The sequence below is a fragment of the Pyxicephalus adspersus genome, chromosome 12 (genome assembly GCF_032062135.1).
Source record: "Pyxicephalus adspersus chromosome 12, UCB_Pads_2.0, whole genome shotgun sequence".
Taxonomy (NCBI): Eukaryota; Metazoa; Chordata; class Amphibia; order Anura; family Pyxicephalidae; genus Pyxicephalus; species Pyxicephalus adspersus.
In genome coordinates, this window is record NC_092869.1 from 23691212 (window position 1) to 23704834 (window position 13623).

Genomic DNA, 13623 nt, shown 5'->3' on the forward strand with positions numbered 1-13623 from the left:
GTACCTGTATTGGTGGCGATTTAGCAAACTTTTCATACTGCAGTGGCTCAGAGTGTACAAGGCACGTGGTACACATGTACTATACATCCACCATTGGGCTTTAAACACACGTTTTATGGAAGCTCTGAGCTCAGTTTAATAAAATTTTGAAAAAACAACATGATATGAAACAGCAGGCTTGCTATATCCTGTGACAATAAAAACAAATAAGACTCGGCTTTCAAAAACATGATTTTTTTTTATTGGTACAGAGAAATAAACAGATGAAGTGAAAATGCAGAAGAAACAACAGCAGGCAAATGCTCTCAGACAATTGTAGGAGCAGATGATATGCTAATCACGCTCTGCAAGTGCCACAAGGTGAATATCAATCTCTGCTTCCGTGAGGATTCTGAAAGAAAACATAAGGGTAAATGGAGGAGCATTTCTAAGAAAAATCTATATAAGGTTATAATAACAGAATGTAATAACATTTCTGAGTCTTGTGTTTTGACTATCTAAATCTAAAATAAATTACAGTGGGCCATAAAAAAAAATATATTTTTTAAGACACAAAAATATTTTTTGCAGGTGTAACTATTGCAAAGTCTGGATAAGCAAAATTGGTAGAGAAGTTTACCAGCACATTCAAGGCTGTAAATAAAGCACAAGGTGGTACCACCAAGTACTGACACAGGATTGAACCTTTATCCATCTTTTTTTTATTAGGATATTACAACTTGCAGAGTTAAAAACTGCTGGATTTTTTTTGTATGTGTGCCTTTTTGTCAGACTTCAAAGCAAAATCATTGATCATTGACCACAAAACAGGAAGACATGGGAGGGACGGAGTATTATCAATGTGAGAAATGCTTGATGTGATACAGAAATCAGATTCCACATCCCTTTGCATATAAAGGTATAATGTGTGCCGGTTCAACAAGAATGACATTGAACCACCTAGTATACTGTATTTACGGCCTTTTCACTTTAATTTAAAACAATTCACTGTTCCGAGACCCATCCTCAGGTCTTTGTGACAAGGTAATACCTTTGGAATATACAATCACTACTACAGAGAACAGTTAGTGATGTAATACATGACATATACAAACCTGAATTTTGGATCCTGAACAGTCACCACACCAACCTCAAGCTCAGATGGTTTGAAATCAATGGAAAGTACAGTGGACAGACATGAGATGGCCGTCTAAAATAGAACGGGAAAAAAAAAACATTAAAAAGATATCAGCAATTTACAACCATCCAGTCCCTGCAGCTAAACTTCAGATCTGCTATTGCTGGAATAACCCGATTTAGGAAATCATGGATTTATGGCGGGAACTTAAAGCCACAACCTGGAAGAGACAACCTCCACAAAAGAGGAAGCTGCCTCTAGTTTGCTGGCTATATTGTTAATAAGACTACATAAAAGATAGTTTTCAAGCTGTCTGTTGAAATTCAAAGTCATGAATCATTTTTCTGCTGTATTGAATAAGAAAGGAAAAAGTCTGCCTGCTGAAGAAATATGTATATTACCACTGTTGTCCTCTGTCTGAAAACACTCTGTGCCTGTCTGTCTGTCTCTGGATTCAGTACTTTAGGAGTCAATTTCCTTGACCAGTAATGCAGAAAGTAAAGCAGATATAAGGCCAGGACTCCTAAGCAATCTTTTTCCATGTCAGAGGCTCAAAGTACTGAAGCAAACTAATCAAAATAATCAACTACATAAATATATGACTTTTGTTAAAGCAGGTTCTCTTTAAAACTGAACTTAGATCAAATAGATTTGCTGCAATTAAAGGATTTCATATTCCCTAAAAAACTAATATTCTATTTAATGAGCTTTTTAAACCTTGTGATATCAGTATAACTTCTGTAGAATTGGTATGCTTGGGCACTGTTGGGAGGAACTATTGAGGCGGATACATAATTTTTGTAGTTTGTTCCCCGCTGTAAAATATGCACCATGGGAATTGTAATTCTGAACGAGCTTTTTAATTTTTGTCAGGTAATTATATATTACATTATGCACTTACTATTAATGGACATTAAGTACCCAAACATTAGGCAGTTCAGAGTAATTTTGTTGTGCCATTCATTCTCTACTCTCTACACACAAACCCGAGAATGCAGGTGGGCTGATGTCATTAGAGTGAAAAGGACCAGAAATAAGCAATCTGGCGACTGCAAGTGTCCATACCTCCCCGTGCAGGATATGATGCCATATTATTTGGCAACAGACATTTTGTAGAAGAAAACTACACTAAGCGTTGCACACCTTCACTGTGTGACATAAGCGCATTAACAGTCCCATTTAGATTGTTTGCCGGAATTCAAAGCTAAATAAAATTAGCAATGTCATGGTGTAGGTCTTTTCAATGACCAGAACACAATAATTAATAACGCTAAATAAGCAGCTCATGGTACTTAGAGGGGACAGTGATAATAAAGTGAAATGAAGAAGGCTGCACAATGTGCTATAGAAGCCATTACCTCCACACTTTGCTCAAATGTCCAATCAAATTTCTTCTTCACTTTCTTTTCGAGAAAGCTGGTAGCCTCTGTCTGTTTCACCCCAGCAGTTGTGGCCTTGAACCCGCAGTAATATCCAGCTGGATCACATTTATAAACTTGAGCACCATTCTCCTCATCGACTCCAATTAAAATCATACCTGAGATGATTAAGCACAGGCAAAAAAAAAAATGAATTAAGAATAAAGCAAACCACGATCCATATTCAAATTATATACAACAGGTGCATGGCTACTTACAGCAACCTAATGGCCTCATTTCTGCATTTTGTGTGTACACCTGAGAGATATCAGCAATTCGTTTGCAAAGCATATCGACAGGAATCTCATAACCATATTTGTACTTCCAGTTTGCAGCTTCATAGCGTGCTCTCTGCACCTGCGACCTGCTATCAGCTGAATAAAGAAAAGAAGAAAAGAAACACTCAAAAGAGAGAAAGAGGGGAAACACACAAATATTTGAAACATCTCTGGAGCTGTGACCAAGCGCAATCAACACAATTTCAACTGATAATTTTCAAAACAAAAGCTAATAACTGATTTATTATCAGAAAAAATATCTTAAATAAGTGAACCCCAGCAAGAAAATACCAGACACCAGCATAGGCCCCCGGAACAGAAATACTATTGATTTTTTTGTTTATTGTAATGGTTGAATCATTCATCAGGCCTTGTGGACTAGAACTAAGCAATGCATTATGGGTAAGCTATCACCTATTCTTCACACTATACAGAACATTTGACTTATACTCTGTCTCTCTCTTATACTACTAGCAGCACTTCAATAGCCATACATATATACATAAAGATATTCGTTTTTCATCAACTGTTTTAATATATATTCCAATTCATAATTTTGTTCTAGCATGCAGAAGTAAGTCTGTACACAGTATGAAGAGGAGCACCCTGAACCATGTTAGAAGACTAATGAATCATGGAGTAATCTCAGGTAAGCTAAAAGGGGAAATCCAGCTCCAATGAATACCAAATAGAGAATAAAAAATGCCTGAATTCACAAAAGGTACTTCACACAGGCTACAGGGAAAATGCCAAGAGGTCCACTTTACCTGGTGCCTAGATTTATCAGCACTGGCTACTCTTGCTTTATTTGTGTAAAGTTGCAAAAGAAAAGCACAGTACAGGTGCACAATAAGATTACCTGTCATTCCTGTCATCACACAGCCAATGTTCTCTGTTATCCGGAATAAATGAGACACTGTGCTGTAGTCTAGCAACTTGTCCTGCGGCAAGAAAAACTCATGAGCAAATAAATCCAAAAAAAGTCAATCTTCAAGTAGACGTGTACACTTTGCAAAGCTTCACAAGGTAAATGGATTGTGACAGCATGAACTTACAATAATGAAATATACATATAGCCAAAACTTTCAGAAGCCATTATTTTTGTTGCTATATACATCCCATTGGAGAAATTGTGCCTCCCCTTCCTGCCACTATGTCACAAATGGTAGTATGAGGCAATCTTTACAAACGTGATGGAAACCCCGCCTGTCACTAGAAATCTGTACCCACTGGAGATTTAAACGTACATCTTATTGTACTCTTAAAAGAATGGATTTCCCATCATTTTTTTGTCTCTTTGACAATGGTTGCCATACAGAGGGTGAAACAAACTAGTGAACTCACAGGCAGGAATAAAAATGTTAAGGGTGCAAATGTTATGGCTATACAAACAGACATAGCTCTGATTTTACCTTAGTATATTTACATATTAAAAAACATTGTGAATTATGTTGGGCTGTCAGAATGACTTTATTTATGACATTGCTGATCCAATTTATTTATATTAAGTATCTGATGTTCACAGATGGCAGAACAAAAGTATGCAAGTGCATTTACTTTAGAGAATATTTATAGCACCATTCATCAATTGGCCGTGGCACTGAAGTCATGCGTAAGTGGGCTACTAAGCCTTATCACATCAGATGATATTCTTGAGAGGCCAATTTACTACGTCCTAAAGGTAAATGATGGCTATAATCCCGAGGAGTTTATTATTATATAATATTTATCTAAAACATTGCTCCTTACTAGTAACTACTCGGTGTGAAATTTCCTTCCTTTATTATCACTGGTCTTTTACTCAAGCATGTTGATAACCATATTCAACAAATACTGCAAAAGATAACCAGCATTCAATATTAAGAGGTGGAACCTAAATAAACTAAACACAAAATTTTAAAAATGCAAACAGGCGGGTTCTTTACTGCAGAAGAAACAGATTATGTCTACTGCAATAAAATACGTTTATCTAAAACCACCACTCCTTGCAGATATATTCAACCAGATTTATTCTAGGTTTAGGATCTTTGGCCATCCTCATTTGCCAGGCTGGAATTTATTAACTCCCCCGCATGCACACTGGATTTCATTCTTTTCCAGCAGCCAGCTATGCTATGATCACACACCGAGTTGTAGGCAGTATGGTGCTTTGCACCCTCAAATTAATAACTCTTTAAATCCTGCAAACCCACTGTTTATTTGGGATGCATAATGCAGGGGCAGTGGGGTATTACAATCGGGGAATTTGTCAGGGAGATATTACCAATAGGCCAGGAAGGATATATGAGAATACTAGTGGATGGCTCAGCCCATCAGCCTCCTCCTAGAAGCTCATTTCCAATATCCGGTGCACTGACCATTTCATGAAAATTAGAACAATAACTTACAGGGACTTTTTTCTGTGTAACAACAACTGCGCAGTCTTTTCCTCGCACAGCCACCGATGTGAGGCCTCCTTGGTTAATGGCTTTGAATGCATATTCTAGAAGCAAAGAACATTTCAAAAATGAATAAGCTCATTTACAAAAATGATAGTTTGTATTTCATTAAAACAATGTACAATATAAATAAAGGTGTATAATTTAAACCAGTAAGGACTATATTGTGTGAGTGAAAGTGATTCCAATAATATCAGCCTGGTATGAAATTTACTAAATATTTCCCTGTTAAAAAAACAAAAGTGGAAGATGGTATTTTTAATATATCACAGAAGCTTACTTCTCATTATGACTTCTCTAGCTTTCTGTTCCACTTCTGCCCATTTTACTGTAATCTCTGCCATCTACTTTTGTATTCCTATTTTCAAATGTGTCCATCACATATGCACAGCCTGAGCAGGATTGTTTCCAACATCCGCAGGGTGAGGAGAAGTTGCTTTGCTGTGTCCTCTCATATAGAATACAATACGGGCTTGGAGTTGTTCTAGTTTAGTAATCTAGCACAACAGATGACTAAAACATATTGCAAGACAGCTGTACAGGTGTTAAAGAGGAACTAAACTGAAAAGTGACAGAAAAAAAAAAACTATATTTACCTTCAATCCCGCAGGGCAGTCCGATCCATCCAGGGGTGTCTTGCATCGAGTCCCGCGTCGTCCAGGCATCCATCCCAGAGCCGGTGCTCCGGGCGCCGCAATCTTCTCCTCTTTTCTGTTCTTCATCCTACGTCACCTGACCCAGACGTAAGACAGGGTGACATAGGATGGAAAAAAAAAACTTGCCGATGTCACTGCGCATGCAAAGTTTTCTCTTTGCGCCCAAAGGCTTTTTCTGCACATGCCTGAGATGGTTGGGCATGCGCAAAAGGAGAACCCAAGAGCCCTCCGGGATGCGTGACCTAGGTATCCCAGGATGCTTTGCACACCCATTCATTATGGTATTCGGGGGCAGTGCTGCACCATTTAAAAAAAAAACAAACAGAATTTTTACCTAACATAAAAGGGCTGTCTACCCTTTTATGTAAAGTGACATTTCTGAGTTCAGGTACGCTTTAAATTTTCACCTAGCATTCGTCATCATTTTTTGATATCGTTCAGTGATCAGCTGACCCACAAACATTTACAACTACCCCAAACCAGGGGAGGTCATAAAGCACATATTAAAGAACTAAAGTCGTTCTTTTAATATGGGTGATTCAGGTAGGTGGTTAGTGGAGAAAGACAATGTCTCTTCAACAGTAAGTTTTCTTACCCGAATGCATGTGCAGCTCAGTGTTAATTGCCAGGAAAACCCAGCAATTCCTTGTGCATGCTGTGAATGAAAACTCATGATTGCCTGCACAGGAGTTAAATCATCCCGGCATAGACAATCAAGATGGCTGAAGATCTTTTTTTAGAAAGCAAAGAGGAATAAAGATGGCATTGTCTTGCAATGGAACAGGAATAGGCGAGTAGTCATGGGTTTATTCTCATTTATAGTCATGCAGAGGCTGAAGTTGGGCTTTAAACCCTTACATCTGTCATAACTGACCAGTAGGAAGTGGCAAACCATCGATTACATCAAGGCACAGACAACAATGGCCCATTCTAATAACAGTGTTGAAGTAGAACTTGAATAGAGTTGTAGCCATCTGCAGGAAGGACTGGAGGTCAGTTTATTGTGTTACATAAAATTTTGTATTACCAGTACCTTTAGTGTATGTACATTATTAATAAGTCAATACGACAGTAATGAATACCACATTCAATGAGTGTAACAATGACATCTATTTCAAACTCTAATCTGCTATTTTTTATTTTCTAACAATGATTAAGAATACTCCACTTTGATAACTTCCTAAAGACAGTTTATGACAGAGAGAGAAAGAGGAAGGAAGCCAGTTTACAAAATTTCCCTAAGAATTTTTGACAATGATAAATAGGAAGCAATAGGAAAACCCACAGACAGGTCAGTGTATGTACATAAAGGTATGTGTGGATGTGACTATTACTCACTCCTGCAGATTTCAGTATGATGGGATATAGATGTGCAGTCCCTATTGCATGGAAGAATCATCCCCCTGGCTTACATCTGATTTGGGCTGATGACTGTTCTTTCATTGCTATACTGGCATTTGGGGTGTCTGCTGTCACCTAGATATGAATTTGCACTGCATATCAGGGCAAAATCAAGCAAGAGCCCAGCATCTAATTAGTATGGTTATTCAGGATGGAAGCTATTAGTATTGCCTGATGGCTGACACATACACAGAAGTGAAGTCCTTCCTAAATTATTTTGCCTATCTATTATCATATCAGACCTGTAGAGAGACACGTCAATCTGCTATGGGCTTAAATTCTCCCATTCAAGTAAATGGGAGTGGATGGGGATTATTTTTGCATGCAGTTGTGGCAAATTGGGGTGCAGTTCCCAAAAGTGACAAGTTTCTTTCTGTTTAATGATCTGTGTTGTGGCTACATGCCAGGGTGGTCACCTACAGGACAAATGGCTGCACTGTAGTTTGCTGTCTGGAGCTGGCAACCACATGGAGTTCCACTGTAGGTGTGAAAGGGTCCTAAAAGCAGAACTCATTTAACAAAGGCTTTCGATTGGTGCCATTTTTTCCTTGTTAGATCCACAACCAGCACAACATTTCTTGAGCAAATACAACACATACAAAATAACTATGGTGGCTCCTCACTAAAAAGAAATACAACCAAAATATTTTGTGAATGGAGTGCGAAAAGCACCAACATATTAAACAGCGCTGTATAATAAATAGGGGTTGCATATGACAGACGAATACAGTGACACAAGAGGAGGGGAGGGCCCTCTCCGGAAGAGCTTACAATCTAGGAGGTGGGGGAAGTATCACACAATAGGAGGGGGGATATGTAGTGATGGAAAGTAGTGACGGTTTCAAAAGACAGAAAAAAATGGGTGGGCAAGTCGGAAAAAATGGGTTTTGAGTGCTCTTTTAAATGAGCAGAAAGTAGGAGCAAGCCAAATAGGATGAGGAAGACCATTCCAGAGAGTTGGGGCAGCTCTAGAAAAGTCTTGGAGCTGTGCGTGTGATGAGGTTATGAGTGAGGAAGTCAGTAGTAGGATGCATTGTGGTAGTAACAGTACAACACATGACTGGTGGTGCGGCAATTATTTCACTGCATGGTAACACACAATCCATAAAGATTCAATCAAACCGAAGCATCTGGCCAGCGCACTTTAATGTGTGTTTTACTGCACCACAATGCAAAGCTGTAAACTATGTGTAGTGCATTGCAACGTTCACTGTCCATTTCCTGTTCTGATGACTTCAACTTGTCACCTGCTGTCCGTGACAAATGTTTCCAAAACAAAAAAGGGAATCGATCCTTCCGATGGGGAAAAAAGCAGTCATATAAACTGCTGTAGGTTCCTACATATAGAAAACAGACACGAGAAAGTTAATAATCACTGCAAGCCACTGGCATTACAAATTTCTATGACCCATGACAGGACCCCTAAGGGGGGATTTTATTGCTAACAAATTAGCAGGGACGTTCCTAGTCTTCTATCTGAATGCAGTGTCCAGTGACACACAGGGAACGTTGCCATGGAGTATGCTTAATGCCTAAAACTGAACAGAGCTGCAGAAAGTTTCAGAGCTTCTGATAAAAACACTTTTTTTCATTATCACTTTCTGTCTTAGTGAAGATGCTCCTATAGTGTTAAATAATTAATCACATAACTAACCCCCCCTGCAAAACATAAAAAAATATTGGCTATGCATACACTTTATAACTGAACACCTGCCTTACATTTCCTGTGAACTGCTTGCATTGCTCAGCAAGTTAATAATATTGCTGGGACTAAAATGAAGTATGTAACAAAAACTGAAAGTTTATTTTTGTAAAGCATTTCATTAGGACGTTGCAGAAAAGGGAGGAGCCAGAGACAGCAAAATAATAAAAAATAAGCTCTAATAGCCCTCTGGCAAACAAAGTGCTACAGATGGAGATGACCATTATTTAGTATGTGTGTTCTGACAAGTGCCAGGCAGAATAAATTATTAATAATATTATTATTATTATTATTATTAATAAACAGAATTTATACAGTGCCAACATATTATGCAGCGCTGTACATTAAATATTTTAAATCGACATAATAAATAAGTAGAGTTACTATTGGATTGGGATTTGGATTGGAGGATTTAAGGCATTTATAATAAAAGATATTTTAGTTGCAGGGGGTTTTATATCCTTTATCAGAAAATTGCTGAGTTCACTGGGTGTGACTGTTGGATTTCTCCTTTCACTTTCTCTTTTATATAAGCTGGAGAGAAATGAAAGTGTGGCCTGTTGGATGTAAAATGGACTTCACCTAAAATTCTCTACTTATTACCTATATTCTCTGACAGCTGAGTATGCAATACATATAAAAAGAGGAATAAATACAATGGCATGGTAACACTTATATACCGTGTTTTTCACATGAATGTGTGCATGAAGGAAACAGAAATCACCAGCAAATTCACCCGTATGGTCATTGACATCAGTGATCTCCCCAACCCCACTACCTGGCATTTTTCATTAAGCACCCGCTTGTTTTTGGGTGGTTACTGCCCAGTTGGGTCACAATACAGAGGCTGCCACCTGCCTACAGCTCCTTGCCACCCAGCTTTAAAATTTTTTATGGGTTGAACACTGGACATGTTTATTATTTCCAAATAGAAGATTCTGCTGGGCTATCTGGCTTCCACTCACATGGGCCCTTGTGTGTGTGTGTGTGTATTGGAAACAAACTATAAATTTCTAGAGCAGCGGTCGCCAACCACCAGTGGTCCGTGGCTCTGGCCGGTGCCGCACCCCGAGCGGGGTCAGGAGAAGGACCATGTTCCCTGTACAAATCCTAGGCATAGGGAGATGGGCGGGCTCTGTCTCTGCACACAACCCGCCCACTCTCCCATGGCAGGCTCAGATCTGCGATGGGAGAGTGGCCGGGGTTATGTCATGATGACGTCACTATGGAGGAGGTTTCCCCCTCTTTAAATGACACCGGGCTCCCCGCACATGCGGATCTGGTAATTTTAGTGGTCCGCCGGACTAAAAAGGTTGGCGACCACTGTTCTAGAGGGCACTAAAACTTCCCCCACCATGCCCTGACCAGTGTGCTTCTTGGTCCAGTCATGAGTGTATCACGGCACCACCAAGCCCTGAGGAATGTGCCTCGTAGCACTGCCATGAGTGTGCCATGCCCTGACAAGTGGTCCTCACGGTGCTGCCATGTCCTAAGAACTGTACAGCATGGTGTCACCTTACAGCAGTATACCTGGTGGTGCTGCCATACTGTGACCAGTGTGCCTAATGGCAGTGCCATGAATGTGTAATACCCATGCCCCCAACCTCCCTGGTGGTATTCCCGAGTGTGGCTTGAGGTTATTTTCAGTGCCAAAAGCGCTAACCCCTAGCCACACTCGGGGAGGAATTGCCAGGGAGTTTTAAGTCCTACCTGGTTCCTGCAGCGTTCTCCAGCGATGCCCAGCATCTGCTTCCCCTGGCAATGCCAGCCGGGCATCTGCTCACAAGCTGGAGGGCGGACCCGTTAGGCAAGTAGGGGGGGAATTAAAAATAATGAGGATTCTTTAATGTACCGCTTTTGTATTTAAATATCCTCATTATTCATAGCGATATCACTATGCAGTAACCAGTATGCCAGGTGGACCCACCATATTTTAACCAGTGCATTGTGGGGCAACTGTGCCCAGTGGTGTCGCCATGTGCTGATGACTTGGCACCATGCAATCTTCATGCTGTAATAGTGTGCCCTGAAGTCCTGCCATGCTGTAATTGTACCCGGTGATGAGCATGCCTTGACGATTAAGAAGTGTGGCATTGCCCTGATAAGTGCCATGCTGCATTATTTATCATTTAATATATGATGGATAGTGTGGAAGGTTTGTGGCCATGTTTTATTGTTATTTGTGTTCTTCCTGTCCTAGTGACAGCTGCACCCCTCACTTCCTGTATGGGTGTCACAGGGGCAGGAAGTAAGGGGAAATCTCTTGATGGGGTAACAGCGATGTGAAAACACATAAATATGTCTACGTATGCCAGGTTTACCTCACACAACTTACAAGCTGCTCCTCTTCCATATTATTATCAGCACACTTCTTTATAATATATATATATTACATGGCTCCAATAACAAAAATCTACCATTGCATAATATTACTGAAGTCAATATATAGAGTGAAGGGCATTACAAAGATTCGCCCGCCCTATTCATACAGAGGAATGATGTGACATGAGTCTCCATCATGCTGCCGCGGCAGGCCCGCAGTGACACAGCAGGTGTAGATTTGTGTTTCAGAGATGACGAGGTTCGGGATACGGTCACTCACCTACTTGGTAGAGCCTCCCTTCAGGGGAGAAGATGGTGATGTGCCGGTCAAAACCCGCGCTAGACCCCCGAGACATGACTAAACAAAGCTGCTGCCTGTCCCTCACTGTAAGATGCGGCGCCGGCTAATCAGCGGACACACACCATCATCAACCTGAGCCGCAAGAGCACCAACCAGGAGTAAGTATACCAGTCACGTGAGGAGCTACGGTTTTACATGGTAGCCATGTTTGATATGGGAAATTTGCCCACAAAGGAGGAAAAATGATGGCAGTACTGTGATATTTATTAAGTTTAGTCATAGGATAATGTATGATTTTTACAGGACGATAAATGCAGCAATGTATATTTTAACAAAACAAAACAAAAATTCAGTTTTACACTGCAGAAAACAAGCATGGGCATCATGACAAGGCGCTTCTAAAGCTGCTAGATTTGCCAAATGATATATAGGATTTATTGAATACAAATTGTTTTTTAAATGAAATATTGTTTCATCTCAGAACTGCTGCTCTCCTGCAGCCACTTCAAGTTTACATGCACACCAGCAACAGCTGCATGCCATTTACTAGGAGATATTTCCTGATAATTTTATTATTATTGATAAACAGGATTTATATAGCGCCAACATATTACGCAGCGATGTACATTAAATAGGGGTTTCAAATGACAGACAGAGACAGACAGTGACACAGGAGGAGAGGACCCTGCCCTGAAGAGCTTACAATCTAGGAGGTAGGGGAAGTGTCACACAATAGGTAGGGAGATATGGAATGGTGGGTGAGTAGTGAGGGTTTAGGACACAGAAGATGGGTAGGTGAGTATGAAAAAATGGGTTTTGAGTGCTTCTTTAAATGAGCAGAAAGTAGAAGCAAGCTGAATAGGACGAGGAAGACCATTCCAGAGAGTTGGGGCAGCTCTAGAGAAGTCTTGGATCTGTGCGTGTGATGAGGTTATGAGTGAGGAAGTCATTAGTAGGTCATTGGAGGAGCGGAGAGAGCGGCTGGGGGAGTATTGTTTTACCAGGTCAGAAAGGTAAACGGGACAAGAACTGAGGGATTTGAAGGCAAAGCACAGGAGATGAATTTAATCCTAAGGTGAAATAGAAGCGAGTGTGGAGATCTGAAAAGAGAAGCAGCGGAAGAGGAGCGGTGAGAAGGATGGATGAGTCTGGCTGCAGCATTCATAATAGATTGTAGAGGAGAGAGTTGGGTTAGTGGAATACCAGAGAGGAGGAGGTTACAGTAGTCCAGATGAGAGATGATAGGAGCATGTACAAGGAGTTTGGTGGTCTCTGGGTACAGGTAGGGGAGGATTTTGGAGATGTTGTGCATGTGAGAGTGACAGGACTGGGAAATGTTCTGAATATGGTAAAAGAGAGGGCAGAGTCACAGGTGACGCCAAGACAATGTGCCTGATGGGAGGGACAAACTGATAATTACAATTGTGAACCATGTCCATGTAATTTGTGTTAAAATGGCCTTCTGTAGTCTCCATTGGAAACTCAAGAGACAGGGTAAAAATACAAGAGCACATTTATTAGGAATGGACAGAACAATGTCCAAACAAGGATTTTATAGTTGGATCATCAAGTATTATTTTAATTAAATGTTCAAATATATAAAATATGTTAAAAAAAGATATTAAATTAGCTCTGAAATAAATTAATTATGTGTAAGCTGCAAAACAGTTTAGGGCTCAGTACAGATGTGCAGTGGGAACAGGTAGGTGTAAGGAATCAGTAATTCTTGAAACATACCCCAAAGTGGTGCGGCAAAATGCACTTGCAGATGTAAACAATCATAAAAATTGCTGCATTTCTGCTACAATATGCTTACATGATTACACACAGTGTAAGGCCTGTTTAAATGAGGGTCATTAGGATTAAACTTACACTTTTGTAATGCAGAGCAAAGTGACTTGCTTTTCTTTTTATTCCCCCTCCCCAGCAGTACATTGTCACCTTTACATTGGTTCTGTGGTGGATTGTTACATACAACCATCAAGGAGGG

General features: G+C 40.2%; 1 protein-coding gene across 1 annotated transcript; it reads right to left on the minus strand.

Moving 5' to 3' along the window:
* Positions 1 to 218: 218 nt before the first annotated feature.
* Positions 219 to 11765, minus strand: PSMA6 (proteasome 20S subunit alpha 6). The gene is made up of 7 exons (XM_072427706.1): positions 11613 to 11765; positions 5201 to 5295; positions 3673 to 3754; positions 2754 to 2909; positions 2476 to 2654; positions 1095 to 1189; positions 219 to 391 (listed from the first exon to the last, which is right to left on the minus strand). The coding sequence occupies exons 1-7, from the start codon at positions 11686 to 11688 to the stop codon at positions 334 to 336; spliced, it is 741 nt and encodes a 246-aa protein (XP_072283807.1). The 5' UTR covers positions 11689 to 11765; the 3' UTR covers positions 219 to 333.
* Between the last annotated feature and the right edge of the window lie 1858 nt (positions 11766 to 13623).